The 19,518-nt window shown below is 56.0% G+C and overlaps 1 protein-coding gene across 2 annotated transcripts in view; it reads left to right on the top strand.

Annotated features, from left to right (window-relative positions):
• Positions 1–19,518, top strand: part of CORO7 (coronin 7) — a 74,860-nt gene that overhangs the window by 51,541 nt on the left and 3,801 nt on the right. Inside the window, exons 10-27 of one of the 2 annotated variants that reach the window (XM_004373212.2) lie at positions 2,004–2,058; positions 2,527–2,584; positions 2,668–2,813; positions 2,896–2,988; positions 3,124–3,255; positions 3,775–3,901; positions 4,419–4,594; positions 5,064–5,172; positions 5,277–5,363; positions 5,441–5,583; positions 5,665–5,769; positions 5,837–5,922; positions 6,932–7,073; positions 7,183–7,272; positions 8,184–8,300; positions 8,570–8,705; positions 9,075–9,166; positions 9,639–9,725. In XM_004373212.2, coding sequence (XP_004373269.1) covers positions 2,004–2,058; positions 2,527–2,584; positions 2,668–2,813; positions 2,896–2,988; positions 3,124–3,255; positions 3,775–3,901; positions 4,419–4,594; positions 5,064–5,172; positions 5,277–5,363; positions 5,441–5,583; positions 5,665–5,769; positions 5,837–5,922; positions 6,932–7,073; positions 7,183–7,272; positions 8,184–8,300; positions 8,570–8,705; positions 9,075–9,166; positions 9,639–9,725 — 1,981 coding nt within the window. Of the gene's footprint in view, positions 1–2,003; positions 2,059–2,526; positions 2,585–2,667; positions 2,814–2,895; positions 2,989–3,123; positions 3,256–3,774; positions 3,902–4,418; positions 4,595–5,063; positions 5,173–5,276; positions 5,364–5,440; positions 5,584–5,664; positions 5,770–5,836; positions 5,923–6,931; positions 7,074–7,182; positions 7,273–8,183; positions 8,301–8,569; positions 8,706–9,074; positions 9,167–9,638; positions 9,726–11,364; positions 11,407–19,518 lie in introns of those variants that run through there. The other variant, XM_023728442.1, reaches the window with a different exon arrangement.

Below are 19,518 nucleotides of genomic sequence, written 5' to 3'. Positions count from 1 at the left end.
TCTCAGCCTCTGCCCTGAGCCCCATGTTACCTCTTGCACCCACTGCCCCCTCTACCAGCCCATCGCCACATAGCAGCCAGGTTGGTCTCTGCTCAGCACAAGTCCAATCCTATCCTCTTCTGCTTGAAATGCATCATCAGCTTTTTGTTGCTCACATTATGGAGGCAGAACTCCTCTCCCAGTGCACCAGGCCCTGTGCCGTCTGGCCTCTGCCCACCCCATCCCGAGCGCCCCACCCTCATTGTCCAAGTCGGCCAGCCATGTTTTCTCCCCGTTCCTCCAAAAGGCTGTGCACCCACCTGCCACAGGGCCTTTGCACACACCGCTCTTTCTGTCTGGAACTCTCTCCCCTTGACGTGATTGATTCCTTTGTGACCTTCAGATCACAAGGAGGCTCCCCTCCTCCGCTGTGACCCAGCCGTGATCAGGGCCCCTTCCTGTATGTCCTGAAGACCTTTCCTTTCCTTCCTGTGGTACGTGTGTTTATCTGTGGGATTGTGTGGGCGTTGTCTGCCCCTTGTACCAGCTTGTGAGCTGCCTGAGGACGGGTGGCTGTCTTTCACTTACCTCTGGTCACACCTGCTGGTCAACCCAAGGGCCTGGCCCAGACCAGCTCATCAAGGGAATGAATGATCACACATGAATGAATGAGTGAAAGCCCCATTGAGGTTGCTGAAGGGGAGCAGCCAGCCTTGGTGTGGGGGCACCCCACGTCATACACCTCCTTTGTCCTCCACCCCTGCAGTGGGCAGATCAGGTCAGGGAGGGCACTGCGAGTCTGGCTCACCCTGCTGGCCTGAGGTAATTAGGGGCCTGTTTTACTCACAGGTGGCCTGCCCAAGGCACGCCAGGAAGTCATGGAGACACGGGGTCCCCACCCAGCTTCTAGCACACTTTGGCTCCTGGCAGAGTGAGGGGCAGCAGTCAGGCTGTGGGCAGCTGGCCAGGAGGGGGGCCGGGGGTAGGGACTGGCCCTTTGTTGCCTGGGTGAGGGAGAGAGGCAGCTGCCACAGCTGGATGACCTCTGACCCCTGGAACCACAGTGGGGACAGCGTTCTATTTGAGGGAGAGTGTCGGGGTTGGGTGGGGGGATGGGTCCAAGCCTGCAGGTTCCCAGGGTCATGAAGCCAAGACCAGGAGCAAGAAACAGAATCGGGAAAAGGCACCTGTGAGTGCCCCCGTGGACCAGGGGGCTGTGCTCATGGGCCAGGGGCTGTCAGGGGCCTTGGCAGGACCCGGGGAGGGGTCTTGGAGAACCCTGTCTGTGCCGGGCACTTGGCCCGGGCTGAGACTAGCAGGGGCTCTGGGAGCTTCCAGCCTGTCTCCTCACATCCCCAGCAGCCACCCCCTCCTGCCATGACCCCCCCAGCCTGGGGACCAGAAAAGGGGCAGGAGAATCCTGCCCCCTGCCGGCTGGGGCAGCCGGGGAAGCACCACACCTGAAGAAGCTCTCTCTCCCAGGGCATTTGACTCAGGTGGGCCCAGGGCTCAAAGTCAGGGAGTCAGGGGATCTGAGCACCTAAGATGTCAGCAAGCCCTGAGGGGCTGGCTGAGCTGATGATCCAGACCACGGTGGGTGAATGTGTAGTTCCAGGCCTCCCACAGACAGGTAGCCCTGGGGGAGGGGAAATCCCTGGTTCTAGCTTGCACCCCCCCTCAGGTAACTGATGTCTGAGCAGGAGGAGGGGAGCCTGTGGGGGCCTGGGACAGAGGTGCAGATGGAAGGGCAGGGATGCTGTGCCCAGGGCCCAGCACAGGCAGGCAGCCCAGGAGGGGGCTGAGAAAGAAGGGCCAGGAGTGGGGTGTGTTTGGTGTGTTAGGGCTCAGGAGAGGAGGCCAGGGCCCTAAGGGACCAGGCTGTGTATGGCTGGTGGGCCACAGCTCCTGCTCACAGTGGTGCCTGCCCTGAGCCTGTATCTGGGGTTGGAGCTCTCGGGCCTCCTGCAGCCCCTCCCCCACAGGCACCTGCAGCATCCATCTGCTAACCGTCCTGTCTCCCCCAGGTCCCTGATGCCCCTGCTGGATCCAGACTCTGGGCTTCTTATCCTGGCAGGAAAGGTGAGTGAAAAGCTGGAGCCCCTACCCTACCCCAGGGCCCAGAGTCCAGCCCCAGCCTTCCATCCAGCCAGGCAGCTGGGAAGTAGTGAGCAGAGAGGCTGACCACCTCTGAGAGAGGAGGGGTGCCCATCTCCTGCAGGGCAGGGTGTTGGGGTGTCCACATCGTCTTCATCCCTGCAGTCAGGGTGACCAGAACTCCCTTAGCTTCATGAGGACAAGGCAAAAACTAGAGCTGTGTAGAGCACACAGTAGGTACTCAGTAAATTCTGAGTGTATATTCCTGGGACAGCGAGGTCAGGCCTATAAAGGGCTCAGCCCAAGGTGGCGCATAGTGAGGGCTCGGTAAATGCCTGCTGTGGTTCTGGCTCGGGTCCTTGGGGGCAGCGTGGGGAGCCCGTGCTAGACCCAGGCCCACTCCAGGCCACTGAGTGTGGTCCATGGGTGGAACTCAGGTCAGGTTTGTTCCAGGGTGAGAGTCAGCTGTTTTGCTACGAGGTGGCCACGCTGCAGCCGGCACTGAGCCCAGGTAAGCCCCTGCCCTCCTCCTTCCCACTCCCCCCTCCCCTTCCCTGCCCCCTGACTGTCGTCCTGTGGTGTCCCCCCGCTCAGTGAACCAGTGCATCCTGGAGAGCACCCTGCGGGGGGCAGCCCTTGTGCCCCGGCGCGCACTGGCTGTCCTCAACTGCGAGGTGCTCCGTGTCCTGCAGCTGAGCGACACGGCCATCATGCCCATCAGCTACCGTGTGCCCCGCAAGGTGAGGGGGGCCTGGGCGATGGTGAGGGGTGCCTGGAGGGCCCAGGGCCTCACTCACCACCTCCCCATCATCCGTCCACCAGGCTGTGGAGTTCCATGAGGACCTGTTCCCAGACACCACAGGCTGCGTGCCTGCCTCTGAGCCCCAGGCCTGGTGGGCTGGGAGCAACCAGCAGGTAGGACCCAGCCTCCTCACCGCTCCCACAGGCAGCAGTCCCCAGAGACTCCCTGACAGACAGTGTGGCCCATGTCCCGGACTGCCCTGGCCCCTGAGCCGTCCACGACACCCGATGGCCGTCCTCTTCCCACAGGTACAGAGGGTCAGCCTCAACCCAGCCCGCCGGCCCCACAACAGCTTCACGTCCCCTCTGCTGCCCCCCATGGAGCTGCCCCCTGTCCCTGCACAGCTGGTGGAGATGCTGGTGGAAGACACAGACCCCAGTGTAAGTGCCAGGCCAGCCCCAGGAGCATGGGGACCCCTGTCTGGACGTTACAGGGGTCCCTCCCACCATTGACACCCCCAAGGGTGCCCAAGCCAAGGCCTGCTCACTGGTCTTTAACTTTGTGGTTGTCACGTATGACGTGCAGAGAGAAACACACTTGGTATAAAGAAAGGACTGAGTGGTGTTTTTTAATTGAGCGAACGTTTACAAAGTGGGGGTTTTGCACAAAAATCTGGATTTCTGGCTTCTCTTGAAATACTGGAAGATCTTGGCCGGCCTCCCACAGAGCTGGAGCCAGCAGCTGCCCCTCGTAGCCCCTGAGTCTTCACTCAGCTTGCTGCCTTTGTTTAGGTACCGCTGGCCCCTATCAGCATTTTGGTTGCACCCCAGCCCCCCTCCTGCCCCTGCCCCATGCCCCACGGCGGGTCACACCTGCCTGAGGGCCCTGCAGCCCGGGCAGGGCCCAGAGTGGCGACCCCGGATGCCTGGACGCCTCGCTGACCCTGTGCTGCTCCCCAGGAGGGCTTCTCCTCCCCGCCCAGCTCGCTGGCCTCACCCTCCACACCCTCCAGCCTGGGCCCCTCACGCTCCAGCACCAGCGGCATTGGCACCAGCCCCAGCCAGAGGTCACTGCAGAGCCTGCTGGGTAAGTGGGCGGAACTGACCCTTCCATGGGACCCTCTTCTAACCCCCACCCAACCGGTCCTCCCTGCTTCTCTGCACCTCCAGACCCACCTCCCCCACTTCCACCTCCCCCACCCCTGCCTCCCCAGCCCACCTCCTCCATCCGTGCCTCCCCAGCCCGCCTCCCCCACCCTTGCCTTCCCCACCCCTGCCTCACGCAAGTAGTCAGGAATGACCCCTGTGAGGGTAAAGTCAGGATGGTAGGTCTTACCTAGAAAGCAAGAGAGTCTAACCCAGTGGTTTCCATACTGTGTCCTCTGGCACCCTGGGGTTCCATCAAGATACTGCAGGGCCACAGAGGGGCAAGGGTCTTCGCCAGTGGGTCCCACTCCGGTGTGCACTGTGTTCACGCAGTCGGCAGAGGGCTGGGCACACACCCAGGCGCCTCTACACAACAAGGGCAGTGAGACTCAGCCTGGGCTCTTCCAGCAGGGCCGGCGGGCATCCTCATGCGTGGCCATGTCCCTGCCGCCCGCCAGGTCCCAGCTCCAAGTTCCGCCATGCCCAGGGCACCGTCCTGCACCGAGACAGCCACATCACCAACCTCAAGGGGCTCAACCTCACCACGCCCGGCGAGAGCGATGGCTTCTGTGCCAACCGACTGCGTGTGGCAGTGCCCCTGCTCAGCAGCGGTGGGCAGGTGGCTGTGCTTGAGGTGAGGGCCTGCAGGCGGCAGCCAGGTCACCCAGGGCATTGGGACTCACACCGGCTCGCACTCACCGAGTGCCCACCATGTGCCAGGCACCCGCCCAGCCTCCCCATGCGGTGGGTGCCACTCTGATCCCCATTTTACAGATGAGGGCATTGAGGCACAGAGAGGCTTAGTGACATGCCCAAGGTCACACAGCTGTGTAAGTGGTGGAGCTGGGAGTCAGACCCAGGCCCTCGACAGGCCTGAGCTCTTTCTGCCATTCCACACTGCCCTGCCCCCACTTCCGGGGCCTCACAGTTGGCACCTGGGGCTCAGAGCACAAGGTGGCTGAGGCAGGGAGCTTGGGCCACTCAGCGGTGGGGACATCGGCTGCAGGGGTGCCCAGGCATGTCACTTCCCCTGCAGCCCCAGGCCCAGGGGACAGGGTGCTCCTGCCTGGTACTGACAGGCCATGGCGGGGCACTTCCCACAGCTGCGGAAACCTGGCCGCCTGCCCGACTCCGCACTGCCCACGCTGCAGAATGGGGCGGCCGTGACCGACCTTGCCTGGGATCCCTTTGACCCGCATCGCCTCGCTGTGGGTAAGGAGGTGGGCATGGGGCATGTGGAGGGTCGCAGGCCCTGAACAGGGGTGGGGGCAGCTGGGGGTCTCGAGCCCAGCAGTGCTGACCACCTTCCTCTGCAGCCGGGGAGGATGCCAGGATCCGACTGTGGCGGGTGCCCCCAGAGGGCCTGGAGGAGGTGCTCACCACGCCCGAGGCCACGCTCACAGGTCAGGCAGGGCCAGGGAGGATGAGGTGCAGGCAGGGACTCCTTAGGGGCTCAGTGTCATGCCTTGCCTCCCCTCAGGCCACAGGGAGAAAATCTACTCCCTGCGCTTCCACCCGCTGGCAGCCGATGTGCTGGCCTCCTCTTCCTATGACCTCACCATTTGCATCTGGGACCTACAGGCCGGAGCTGAGCGGCTGAGGCTGCAGGGCCACCGGGAACAGGTAGGACAGCTGCAGGGTGGGGGGCCCAGCCATGAGGCGAGAGGCCACTTCTCATGCCCCCCCCCCTTCGCCCCCACCCAGATCTTTGGCCTGGCCTGGAGTCCAGATGGGCAGCAGCTGGCCACTGTCTGCAAGGACGGGCGCGTGCGCGTCTATGATCCCCGGAGTGGCCCCGAACCTCTGCAGGTGAGCAAGTGTGGGCTGGGGGCAGCCCTCAGACCCACCTTGGGCCTCACATACTGTACCCCAACAGGAAGGCCCAGGGCCTGAGGGGAGCCGCGGAGCCCGCATTGTCTGGGTGTGTGATGGCCACTGTCTGTTGGTATCCGGCTTTGACAGGTGAGGGCTCAGGAACCACTATCCCCATCCTCTGGCTTCGGCAGCCACCTGGGTCCCCCTTCTCCAAACACACACATCTCACTTATTTGAATGGATGGATGGATATGTGGGTGGGTGGGTGGGTGGATGGATGGATATGTTGATGGGTGGATGGATGGTTGGATGGATGGTTGGATGAGTGGGTGGATGGATACATGGGTGGGTAGATGGATATGTGGGTGGGTGGATGGATGGTTGGATGAGTGGGTGGATGGATACATGGGTGGGTAGATGGATATGTGGGTGGGTGGATGGGTACATGAATAAATAGATGGATACATGGATGGATGGGTGGATGGATGGATGGATGGAGGATGGGTAGGTAGATGGGGAGGATGGATGGATGGAGAATAGATCGATGGATGATGGGTGGGTGGGTGGATGAATGGGTAGATGAAAGATGGATGGACGGAGGATGGGTGGGTGGGTGGGTGAATAGATGATGGATGGGTGGGAGGGAGGTAGGGAGGGGGAATGAGTCACCTGGGGACTCAGAGGGTTGAGAGTCAAGCCTGGTGGGGAGCCAGGTGAGGTGCAGCAAATGCAGAACCAGGACGACTGGAGTGACCTGAGAGGCATTTGGTTCATCTGAGGAGGGATCAGGGAGGGCCTCCTGAAAGAGGTGTCACCTGGCCTGGGTGGGTAGTCACCAGAGACCTCAGAAAAGGCAGTTTGAGGGCTGGGATGCTGAGCCAGCCTGGCTGGAGCAGAGGGCGAAAAGCAGAAAGTGGGGAGAGAAGTCCTGAAGGCTGGGCAACGCCTTGAAGACAGACTGCAGATGCCACAGGGGACCGTGCTGAGGAGGGGCAGCTGGCCAGGCAGGGAGTTCTGAGGGCCAGACTAGGGGCGGGGGCCTCTCCCAGGGTCCATGGGCCCTCAGGCCGCCTCCAGACAGTATCAGGGTCCTTGGAGTCTTTGCCCTGCCCCAGGCCCCTCCAGCTCTAAGGACCTGCCTCTGTCCCCCTTGCAGCCGCAGTGAGCGCCAGCTGCTGCTGTATGCACCCGAGGCCCTGGCGGGGGGCCCCTTGGCCGTGCTGGGCCTGGACGTGGCTCCCTCGACACTGTTGCCCAGCTACGACCCGGATACGGGCCTGGTGCTCCTCACGGGCAAGGTGGGCTGGGGTGAGCAGGTGGGGTGGTGGGCAAGTGAGAGAGGAGGTGGGAGGAAGGTGGGGGTCTGGGAGGGTTAGCTGGCCACCCTCCTCTTACTTCTCCCTCCAGGGTGACACCCGCGTGTTCTTGTATGAGCTGCTCCCTGAGGCCCCTTTCTTCTTGGAATGTAACAGCTTCACATCACCAGACCCCCATAAGGTGAGCCCCTCACACGGCCCCCAACTCTGGGGGCCTGCTCCCGCCACCACAGATGTATCCTCATGGTGGGTTCCCTGGATGGGAGGCAGGGCTCCCTTGCCCTCTGGTGGCCATTTGGGGAAGTGCAGGCATCTGTGAGGTCAGTGGGTCATTGACCTGGGCCTGCCTGGGACTAGAAGGACCCTGCTAAGGTTAGGGCTAGGGGTGGGCTGCAGCCAGTCCCTAGCAGCTGGTGACATTTCCAGGAATTTTGCAAGCCAGTTGTTAAACTCAATCATTATTAAAAATTAAATTTATAAACCTACCATTTGCCATTGAGTTGACTCCGACTCATGGCAACCAACCCCATGTATCTCAGAGTAGAACCGTGTTCCCTAGAATTTTCAACAGCTGATTTTTTGGAGTTAGGTCAGCAGGCCTTTCTTCCAAAGTACCTCTGGGTGTACTCAAATCTTGGACCATTCACTTTGATGTTTGTACCACTCAGGGACCCCCTATGTAAGCTGAAAGTTAAATACTCAAAGGTAGTAAATACTCAAAGTTCATCACTTTCTGATTATTGTACTGGGTTCTACTATTATCTGTGCTCTTGAGATTATTTGCGTCTATTGTATCTGTGTGGTGGATACACCACACGATTATGTACAACTGCAGATCTCTTTCCATTCTGCCTGTTAGCTTGAAATCGGCCATGGTGGGAGTATTTACACCATGGAAATAGGCAAAGGCTACAAATCAGGACTTTTTTCCTCCGGAGACCCATGGTTGCACAATTAACCAGCACGCCACTAACTAGGGACAGGCGTGGTCCTGGTGGTCCTAGGAGAGGAAGACTGGCCCCCTGAGGCCCCTGTGTGCCCAGCCAGGAGCCCCACGTCCAGCTCTGCCTCTGACTTCCCTGTTTCCCTCAGGGCTTCGTCCTCCTGCCCAAGACAGAGTGTGACGTGCGGGAAGTGGAGTTTGCCCGATGCTTGAGGCTCCGCCAGACCTCCCTGGAGCCCGTGGCCTTTCGACTGCCCCGAGTCAGGGTGAGGTTGGGGGCCAAGGACTCCCGTGCTCAGCCTCCCTCCCCAGCACCTGTTGGGGGCTTTAGGCCTGGCCTCATCCCCAAATTTCCCCACTTATTGCTCTTTGGGGATACCTGCCTCCTTATTCGGCTGAGATTCTAGAACCCCTGGACTGCCAGCAGGGTCCCAGGTCTCTCCACACCCCCTCCCAGTGGATGCCTTTGCACCCCGGGCCCCTGGGCAGTGCCCCGGGCAGTGGCTTAGAATGACCCCTTCCGCCTTCCCTGCAGAAAGAGTTCTTCCAGGATGACGTGTTCCCAGACACAGCCGTGAGCTGGGAGCCTGTGCTCAGTGCTGAGGCCTGGCTGGGAGGTGCTAATGGGCAGCCCCGGCTCCTCTGTCTACAGCCCCCCGGCATGACCCCAGGTGGGATGAGGGACTAGGTGGCGGGGGGAGGAAGCAGGGGAATTGGTGGGCATGGAGGAAGGGGCAGAAGGCCCAAGTCTAATTTCCCATCTCTGCTGGCACACAGAAACTTCTGATACTCCCAAGGATGGTGGAGGGGAGGGGGGTGGGTGTTCCAGGGGCAGCGTCTGAGCCCCTGGAGGGCAGGGGGGTGGTCTGTATTTCCATCACGAGTCCCTACCCCCTACACACACACCCTGGTGCCCAGGACAGGCCTTCTGAACAGTGGGTCCCATCGCTGCCATGGAATCCCCTAGGGCTGGATCCTAAGGTTTGGGCAAGAAGCCCCACCCAGGGTGCTCTCTGATGCCTGGCCTTGCCTTGCCCCAGTAAGCCAGGCCCCACGTGAGGCCCCTGCCCGGCGAGCCCCCTCCTCAGCACTCTACCTGGAAGAGAAGTCAGACCAGCAAAAAAAGGAAGAGGTAGGTGTGGGAGTGGGCCGCCAGTGAGGAAGGGGTGGTGTCCAGTCCTCTACCCCCTTCTCAGCCCAGAGCTTGATCCAGACACCTTCCAGAGCTCTGAATGCTGGCCCACTGCTGCCCACGCAGCACGAGGCCCTGAGGCCACATAAGGGCCATGAGGGTCCTGCTCTGTCCAGGCTTAACCGAGCAAGCCAGAGGTTTGAACCCAAGTGCATTGGGCACCCTGAGTTTGCAGGCAGTGAGTCGAGACAGCCTCCCTGCGCCTGTGCTTCTGGTGCATCGTGTGTCTGTGTCTCTGTGTCTGTGACCACCACCACCCCAAATCTCTGTCTCTATCCTTTTCCATGAAAACCCACCAGCTTTGTTAGGGTTCTAACTTCACAGTATTGTTGCGTGTAAACTGTGGGGACTGACATTCCTGGAGTCGGAGAGGCCTATTCCTTCCTAACTTTCCTCTTGTCCACCCTCCCAGCTGCTGAACGCCATGGTGGCAAAGCTAGGGAACCGGGAAGACCCACTCCCACAGGACTCCTTTGAGGGTGTGGACGAGGACGAGTGGGTGAGTGGACAGATGAGCCCCCGCACCATGGTGCCTCCCCACCCCTGCAGGGTGCTCCACCTCCTCCAGCATCACCACCCTCCCTCCCTCCAGCATCACCATCCCGCAGGGTGCTCCACCTCCTCCAGCATCACCACCCTCCCTCCTGACCCTTGCAGGTTCTTCTCCTCCAGCATCACCTCCCGCCCTCCCTCCAGCATCACCATCCTGCAGGGTGCTCCACCGCCCTCCCATGTCTCTCTTTATCCCCCCCAGGACTAGCCTACACACCATTCGCCTCCAGCCTCACCTGCCGCTGCCTCGTCCTAGACCACCTGGGGCTCCTGCACACCTCATGTCTCATCCTCAGACTGGAAGATGCCTCTTTGGCCCCAGCACACCTCATCCCCAGAAGCCTGGCTTCCTTCAGGCCTTGGGCCCTTCCATGGCCTCTCAGCCCCTCAGCCACTTCTGGGGATTGTCTGCACCGCTGCTTTCTCTGGGACCAGCTGCTTCTCCTCGGCTGCCTGCTAGCATGTGGAGCCAGGGGGGAACAAAGGAGTCCATAAGCATGTCACTGGGCAGGCCCTGGGCCCCACCTCCCCTGCTGACCTGGGCCGGTCCTGGGCTGCCCTTGCCCAGCACCTTCAGCTCCTACACGCCAACTGATCTTGCCTGCTGCCCCAGTTCTGGTCAAGGGCCTTGGGGGCCAGCCCCCCGCCAGGCCGTTTAGTGCAGCACCAGCCTCAGGGGCCTGGGACCAGCTGCCCCTGCTCCCCAGGCTTGAAGCCAGGAGAAGGGGGCACCCCAGAGCTGATGGCCCTGTTACAGGGGTGTGAGCCCCACGGGCATGGGCCTGCACACACCGGGATGTCCTCAGCAATTAAAGTTTTCTAAGCTGGCCACCTCTGGTGCTGCTCACTCTCTGTGCTGGCTGGGAAGAGGACAGGGACGGGACTATGGGCAGGGCAGTTTGGCCCTGGGCTTCCCCATCCCAGACCTCACTTTGCTCATAAGGCCTTGTCAGCTGCATGCTCCTGGAGAGTTCATTCATTCATTCCACCCAGGTATTGTCTCAGTCAGAGTTCTCCAGGGAAACACAACCAGTAGGAGATAGATAAGTAAAAAGACATTGAAAGGCACCCTGGTGGCGCAGTGGTTATATGCTCAGCTGCTAACTGAAACGTCACCGGTTTGAACCCACCAGCGGCTCCTCCGGAGAAAGATGTGGCAGTCAGCTTCCGTAACGATTAGAGCCTTGGAAACCCTGTGGGGGCAGGTCTACACTGTCGTATAGGGTCGCTGTGGGTCGGAATCGATTAGACAGGCGATGGGTACTCTATTATGTCGGTAGGGGGTTGTATGTTTTAGCCTCAAATATTTTGGCAAAATCAAGGGAAGAAACTCTCACGTTTGACCGATGCATTTCCCTGCTCCTAGCGCCCGACGTCCTGGGGAAGCTCCCGTCGCCCGCTTTCAGTTGTCCTGTGTGGCGGGTCTGCGGCAGGCTCCACCCCCATCGTGTTACGTCACTGCCTGTGCGGCGCCTCTAGGAAGACAGGCGTGGCGCGCATGCCCGGCGCGGCCTTGCGCACGCGTTCTCCGATCCTCCTTTGACCTCTGACCCGGCGGGCGCACTTGAGCCGGGGCCGCGGGGCCACGGAAGCCGGATCCGGCTTCCCGAGGCAGAGCGGTCGCCATGGTGAGGCCTGAACCGGGCGCTGCCCGCGGGTGGGAGGCCGTTTCTGGACCAGGGTAGGGGACAGCGAGCCACAGGCCAGGCTGCGGGCGACGCCCGCCCCATGCGCAGCACCGGGAAGCGGGACTTGGGGCGGTTTTTGCGATCGATCCCGGGCCGGCCGCGCCGCATCGCACCCGAGGGACCGGTCGGGGAAGGTGCCTGGCATGAAGGCAGGGCGGGCTTGGCTGGCCGGGAAATACCCAGCAAAGTTGGTCGCCTCCGTGCGCCGGTGTGCCAGCCCCTGTGCGAGCAGCCGCGGGCACCCAAAGGGGGACAGATGTGGCCCGTGGGTACCTGCTCGCGCCCGGAGCGCCTCAGCTCTGCAGAGTGGGCACCGTCTCTCTGTTAGGACCTCCGTTCGCAAGCTGACGAAAGGGGTTCGGAGTATTTCCCGAGAAGTGGCAGAACTGAGACTCGAACCAGGCCCAGCGGCACCGACACTTGAGCGTTTCTACCACACCGTTGGCGCCTAGAGCCGTCCACAGACGTGGGCCACCGGCTGCGCCTGGATCCCAGGGGAACCTTTAAAATACAGGTTCTTGAGACCTATCCCTGGAGGTTCCATAAATGTAGATGTTTATATAAGTAAATATGTTCTTAGATTTGTATATTCCCAAGTGATTCTGACCCAGCCGTTTTGGGGAGCCACTGCATCAATTATAGGCCACCCATTAATTAACAATAATAGGGTAATACTAATAGCTGACACCAACAGCGTACAGGTGCCAGGCTCTGGGCCGAGGGTTTCATATAATTTCTCTCATTTAGTCCTCATGGAGTAAACCAGTTGCTGTTCAGTCGACTACAGTTCATAGTGACTCGTGTGCCTCAGCGTGTTTTCAGTGGCTGATTTTTTTAGTAGATCGCCAGGCCTTTCTTCCAGGGTACCTCTGGGTGGACCCAAATCTCCAACGTTTTGGTTAACAACCATAGCCTTGCCTTTTCCGGACATTTCATATGTGTAAATAGAAGCATACAGCCAAGTGTGTTAGCTGTTTGCACCACCCAGGGACTCCTCTTGTGAGTAGGTACTGTCCTTGTCCCCGTTTTACACATAAGGAATCTGAAGCCCAGGGTGTCTAGATAACTCATCCAGGGTCACACGGCTCGCAGGTGTCAGAGGCCAATTTTCAGCCCAGATCTTTCTGTGTCCTGGTATGTCACTTTTACCACCACATTGTCACTGCCTTGTAATGGCCACTACCATTTACTGAGGAACTGAGATGAACCCTCACTGAACTGGGTCCTTCAGATATCTTTCCTCATTTAACTCTGAGCAACCCTCAGGCCTTGAGTAAAATGTGGCTCTGAAGGAGAGTCCATAAAATAGAACCATCTGTAAATAAGAAAAGAAAGACAGCTCTATGAGAAGGGATAAATGGGTGAAGTCTGGGAAGGTTTCACAAGGGGCTGACTTATTGAGTAAGCCCTGAAGGATGTTGGGTTGACAGGCAGAGTATCGGAGCAGGAGCGAGGACACTGAAGCTGGAGGAACTCAGAGCAGCAGACCGTGAGAGTGAAGGAGGCGTGAGCTGGTCTAGGAGTAGATGATGTGCCTGCCTTGTGGGGAGAGGTGACAGAAGAAAAAAACCGGAAGTAGGTTGGGGCCAAATCGAGAGCTTTTGAATGCAGGCAGCAGTGGAGGGTGTGTGTGTCTGTGTGTGTGTGTCTGTGTGTATCTGTGTATCTGTGTATCTGTGTGTGTGCGTTGGGGGCAGGGGGGATGGCCAGGGCCCTGCTTCAGCAAGGAGGTGGGCAGCATTTAGAAACCCTGCCCAGGGCCACGGAGCCTATGGAACTCCAGCTGTGGCAAAGCTCGGCTGGCGGTGACCTGGTTCAGTGCTGATACCTGGACAGCTGCATTCCTCCTCATGCATATCGTGTACTTGCTGCACAGCCCCTGACCAGGCCCGGGAATCCCGTCACAGTGTGGTCCTGGCCTCCCTCCTGCCTAGTGAGGTGCCAGCAGCTGTTTTCAGGGCCCTGGGTGAACAGAGCCCCCGCCTATCTCAGAATGTCCTTGAGAAGGGGTGCTGCTCAGTGGTGGTGCCTGCCCACCCCCGAGGGCGGGAACTGGGCTTTGAAGGGAGCGCTGCACGTTGTTCTGTCTGAAAGCTAGGCTCCTTTTTTGATACGCTGGGCACAGGATAAGCCACATTCCCGAGCACCCACCCTCACCCCCAAAGTCTGGGGTCCTTTGCTGCTGTGGCAGGCTTCAGTCTTGCATTGGACTATGTGGAGATCTGTGGAAACAAGTTCAATGCTGCATTACTGCTCAGATGAGAAAGCCTATGTGGGTCCCAGGGTTGGAGTCCCATGCCCCTGACCTCTGCTTCCTGACCGTGGCGCCTGAAGTTTGATACCAAATCAACTGCTTGCTCTTGCCTGGGGCTTTCTGCCTGAGTGTTGGTCTGTCAGTGGACTATGAGGTGTTTGGGGCTTTCTGGAAGAGGCCTCAGCTAGTGGCTGCCTTAATCACCTGTGGTCTCCGCTCAGCCAACTTAGCTGTGGCTTGCAGAGCTCTGCTCTCTGTGCAGTCTGCAGCTCCCAACACAGTCCTGACCTGTGACTGGCGCTCCGTGTGCATCTGGGTCCTGAATAAGTGGATGAGAGGGCCACCTGCACTGCCGGTCTCCAGACCCTTAAACCCCAAACAGTATCTTGTCCAGAAGCAAAGACACTGTTGAGCTCCTGCTCTGGTCCTGGCACTGCCTGTCTGTCCACTTTGTTTTACAGGCATTGCCTCATGAGGGTCTTCTAGCCCTGCTGTGTTTTTGTTGGTGTTAGCTGCGTTCGAGTCGGGTCATGCCGACCCTATGTACAACAGAACAAAACCCTGCCCGGTCCTGAGCCTTCCTCATAATCGTTGTTCTGCTTGAGCCCATTGTTGCAGCCAGTGTATCAGTCCATCTTGTTGAGAGTTTTCCTCCTTTTCGCTGACCCTCTGCTTTACCAAGCATGATATCCTTCTCCAGGGACTGCTCCCTCCTGATAACATGTCCAAAGTATATGAGACGAAACCTTGCCATTGTTGCTTCTGAGGAGCATCCTGGCTGTACTTCTTCCAAAACAGATATGGTTGTTCTTTTGGCAGTCCATGGTATATTCAATATTCTTCACCAACACCGTAATTCAAAGGCATCAATTCTTCTTCAGTCTTCCTTATTAATTATCCAGCTTTCACATGGATATGAGACGATTGAAAACATCATGGCTTGGGTCAGGCGCACCTTAGTCCTTAAAGTGACATCTTCGCTTTTTAACACTTTAAAGAGGTCTTTTGTAGCACATTTGCCCAATGCAGTAACGTCATTTGATTTCTTGACTGCTGCTTCCATGGGCGTTGATTGTGAATACAAGTAAAATGAAATCCTTGACAACTTCAATCTTTTCTCCGTTTATCATAATGTTGCTTATTGGTCCAGTTGTGAGGACTTTTGTTTTCTTTATGTTGAGGTGTAATCCATACTGATGGCTGTAATCTTTGATCTTCATCAGTAAGTGCTTCAGGTCCATTTCACTTTCGGCAGGCACGGTTGTATCATTTGCATATTGCAGTCTTTCTCCAATCCTGATGCCCTGTTCTTCATTCCGTCCGGCTTCTCAGATTATTTGTTAGGCATACAGATTGAATAAGTATGGTGAAAGGATACAACCCTGACACACACCTTTCCTTACCTTAAACCATGAAGTATCCCCTTGTTCTGTTCGAACGACTGCCTCTTGATCTATGTACAGGTACCTCATGAGCACAAGTGTTCTGGAATTCCTGTTCTTCACAACGTTATCCATAATTTGTTATGATCCACACAGTCGAATGCCTTTGCATAGTCAATAAAACACAGGTAAATGTCTTGCTGGTATTCTCTGCTTTTAGTCAAGATTCATCTGACATCAGCAGTGATATCCTGGTTCCACATCCTCTTCTGAATCTGGCTTAAATTTCTGGCAGTTCCTTGTCGATGTACTGCTGCAACTGCGATCTTCAGCAAAATTCTGCTTGTGTGTGATGTTAATGTTACTGTTCGATAATTTCTGCATTCGGTCGGATCTTTGGAGTAGGCATAAATACGGATCTCTTCCAGTCAGTTGGCCAGGTAGCTGTCTTCCCAATTTCTTGGCATAGGTGAGTGAGCACTTCCAGTACTACATCTGTTTGTTGAAACATCTCAGTTGATATTCCATCAGTTCCTGGAGCCCTGTTTTCCACCAATGCCTTCAGTGCAGATTGGATTTCTTCCCTCAGTACCATCGATTCTTGATCACAGGCTACCTCCTGAAATGGTTGAACGTCGACCAGTTCTTTTTGGTACAGTGACTGTGTATTCCTTCCGTCTTCTTTTGATGCTTCCTGAGTCGTTCAATATTTTGCCCATAGAACCCTTCAGTGTTGCAACTTGAGGCTTGAATTCTTTCTTCAATTCTTTCAGCTTGAGAAATGCTGAGTGTGTTCTTTCCTTTTGGTTTTCTAACTCCAGGTCTTTGCACATGTCATGGTGATACTTTGTCTTCTCAAGCTACCCTTTGAATCTTCTGTCCAGCTCTTTTACTTCATCATTTTTTCCATTCACTTTAGCTACTGCACGTTCAAGAGCAAGTTTCAGAGTCTCTTCTGACATCCATTTAGGTGTTTTCTTTCTTTGCTGTCTTCTTAATGACCTCTTGCTTTCTTCATGTATGATGTCCTCGATGTCATTCAACAACTTGTCTGGTCTTTAGTCATTAGAGTTCAATACCTCAAATTTATTCTTGAGATGATCTCTAAATTCACGTGGGATATACTCAAGGTCGTACTTTGGCTGTCGTGGACTTATTCTAATTTTCTTCAGCTTCCACTTGAACTTGCATATGAGCAATTAATAGCCTGTTCCACAGTCAGCCCTGGTCTTGTTCTGACTGATGATAATTGAACTTCTCCATTGTCTCTTTCTACAGATGTAGCCAATTTGATTCCTGTGTATTCCACCCGGCAAGGTCCACGTGTATAGTCGCCATTTATGTTGTTGAAAAAAGGTATTTTCAATGAAGAAGTCGTTGGTCTTGCAAAATTCTATCATGTGATCTCTGGTGGTGTTTCTATCACCAAGGCCATATTTTCCAATTACTCTTCCTTCTTTTTTGTTTCCAACTCTCACATTCCAATCACTAATAATTATTAGTGCATCTTGATTGCATGTTTGGTCAGTTTTAGACTGTAGAAGTTGATGAAAATCTTCAGTTTCTTCCTCTTTGGCCTTCGTTATGTGGGTGTTAGTCTTCCATCTGCTGAGGAGAAAACTGAGGCTCAGAGAGGTTGAGTGATTTGCCTAGGGCCACATGGCTAGTAAGAAGCACAGCTGGAATTAGACTCCAAAGCAGTGTTCCCTTTTTTTTTTTTTTTAAATAATATTTTATTTTTTAGTGAAAGTTTATACAGCAAGTTAGGTTCCCATCTGACGATTCCCACAGATTGTTGAGTGACGTTAGTTACAGCTTTCACGGTGTGTCAGCATTCTCTCTAACTGTGTTCTGTTTGTTCCCTTTCTAGTACCCTAGTTTCCCTGCCTCCTTATTTCTCATCTTTGCTTTCGAGTCATTGTTGACCTTTGCCCTCATACTGATGGTTTTTAAGCAGGGCACCCATCTTACAGCTAATATCCTTTATTTTGTGTGCCGCTCTGCTATTTCACTAAAAGGTGATCTCAGAGCATAGGCTCGGTTCTCGGTGTAAAGAGTGTCTCAGGGTGATAGTCTCAGGGAATTCTCTGTTCTCTACTGTTCCAGTTTGTCTGGCTTTATTTTTATTTTTTAACGAGAATTTGAGTTCTGCTTCATATTTTTTTCCCCATTGTATCCAGGGCCAACTGTTGTGACCCCGTTCAGAACAGTCAGTGGTGGTAGCTGGGTAGATGAGGTCGTGGCTCATGTAGACTTGTTTCTTCTCTGCACTTTTGGTTACCTTCTTACTGTTGTCTTTCTGGCAAGTAGAGACACATAGTTGTGTCGTAGATAGCTGCTTAAAAGCAAAGCAGTGGTTCTTGCTCCTCTTATCATGCTGTTCCTGGGTAATCTCACTGGCTTATTGCAGGCTTCACTGCTGGGGAGTCAGGGTCTCTATCAAACGAGCTGGTATGTCGGAAGATACCTGCCATTGTTAAGTTTCGTGAAAAAGAAGAAGATGCGGCGAGCAACATTTATCAAGCACTTCTCGCATCTCTAGGCTCTGCCAGTAACCTTTTAAGCATTATTTCATTTAGTCCCTATAACAGCCCAATGGCTGGCCACATATTACAGATGAGGAAACCGAGGCTCAGGGAGGTTGAGAACTTGTCCAGAGTCACACTACTGGGATTTGCACACCAGCGCTGGTCCCAGAGCCTCCCCTGGCAGATGCCTTCTGTCCAGGCAGCTCCTGTGGCCTGCTGGGGCAGCTGCCAAAATGGAAGGCCAGCCCAGCCTTCCCTGTGACCATGCAATTCTGGACAGCTGGAACAGCAGGGCCACCCATGCCACTTTGGTTTGAAGCCTGCGGGGTAGAGGGTAGGCGGCTGGGGTTGCTCTCTGGCAGCAGCCAAGTTCCTACACTCAGGTGACTGCAGGACAGTGTAATGAGGTTGCGCGGGGACGGAAGGCTGTCACGGGAGGTGTGGTCTGAGAACTGAGGGAAAGTGGAGTCAGCCATGGAAGGTGGTCCAGGCTGAGGGGACCCTTTGGAGTCACCTGCTGGCCCGTCAGCCTCCCTGTTACCCAGCTGGGAAAAGCAGTCCGTCTCAGGGCCTCCTGCCCCCCTGAGAGCAGCATTGGGCAAGGAGATGCGAAGCCAGGTGAGACTACTTGTCGGGGAGTGCATTCATCATTTCCCTACACCTGCAGACCGGCTTGAGGCGGCCCTGCCCTCGGCTTTGATCACAGGAGGGAGCCTCATTTGGGCTCTCCTTCCAGGTGTGAAATGCAAGGCCTGTGAAAGCTCCACCTACTTGTGAAGTGCAAACCCACTTCGATTTATTAATTCTCGCTAATGGCCCATAATCACAGCCCGCCTGTTAGGGAAGGGCGAGTTCCTTGGAGGCTAAACTGGGCCGGTCCCGGCGTCTGGGGCAGCCCCTGGCCTGCCTGGGGTCTTGGCACTTGTTAGGTTGCTCTGTCTCCCTCCCTCCATCCTCTGTGATCCTGGGCGAGTGTCCTTGGCTGGTCACTTAACTCCTCTGTGCCTCAGTGTCCCGAGTTGTCAGGGTTAATGGTGTGGTAAGTAGGACGTGTTTGGCACTCAGTTCCTCGGTCGCTGTCAGCTGACCAGTAGGCAGAAGAGTACAGAGAAGACAGGAAAAGCCACTTGGCTGTCCCACATGAGCACTGATCACTGAAGGGGGTATGTGCTCCCCAGCATCCTTTGTGCGCCACATGTACTCTGTTGCACATACTTGTGATCGCTCTTGTGTATGCCGTGTGCAGTCTCTGTTCCACAGCGCGGGCAGCAGGGTTTTCCGTCTCAGCCAACTTCCTAGCTTCCTTTCGCACTTCTTTCCCAGCTCCCTAAGCTCAGCCCACCTAGCCTTATACTTTCTTCCCTCCCAGTCTGGCTCACCTCAGTCCCTCTCTAATGTTCCCGTTGGGATCCCACGTGCCCTTCAGCACCCAGCCCGGCAGAAGCACCGTCTTCTCCCAGAACCTTATCTTATTCTGATTTTTCCCTCTTGACTTTCTCAGCCTCTGGTCATTGCTTTTTTTTTTTTTTTTTTTTTTAGTTGTGCTTTAAGTGAAAGTTTACAGCTCAGGTTAGTTTCTCATACAAAAATTTTTACACACATTTTATGTGACCCTAGTTGAACTCCCTATACTGTGACAGCACACTCCTCCTTTCCACCCGATTCCCCGTGTCCATTCAACCAGCTCCTGACCCTCTGCCTTCTCATCTCACCTCGGACAGGAGCTGTCCATTTGGTTTTGTGTATCTAACTGAATTAAGAAGCACACTCTTCATGAGTATCATTTGATATCTTATAGTCCAGTCTAATCTTTGTCTGAAGAGTTAGTTTTGGGAATGGTTTTAATTCTGGGTTAACAGAGAGTCTGGGGGCCATGTCTTCTGGGGCT

This window comes from Trichechus manatus, unplaced genomic scaffold (assembly GCF_000243295.1).
Source record: "Trichechus manatus latirostris isolate Lorelei unplaced genomic scaffold, TriManLat1.0 scaffold00024, whole genome shotgun sequence".
NCBI lineage: Eukaryota > Metazoa > Chordata > Mammalia > Sirenia > Trichechidae > Trichechus > Trichechus manatus.
This window is presented reverse-complemented; position numbering and strand designations above follow the sequence as displayed.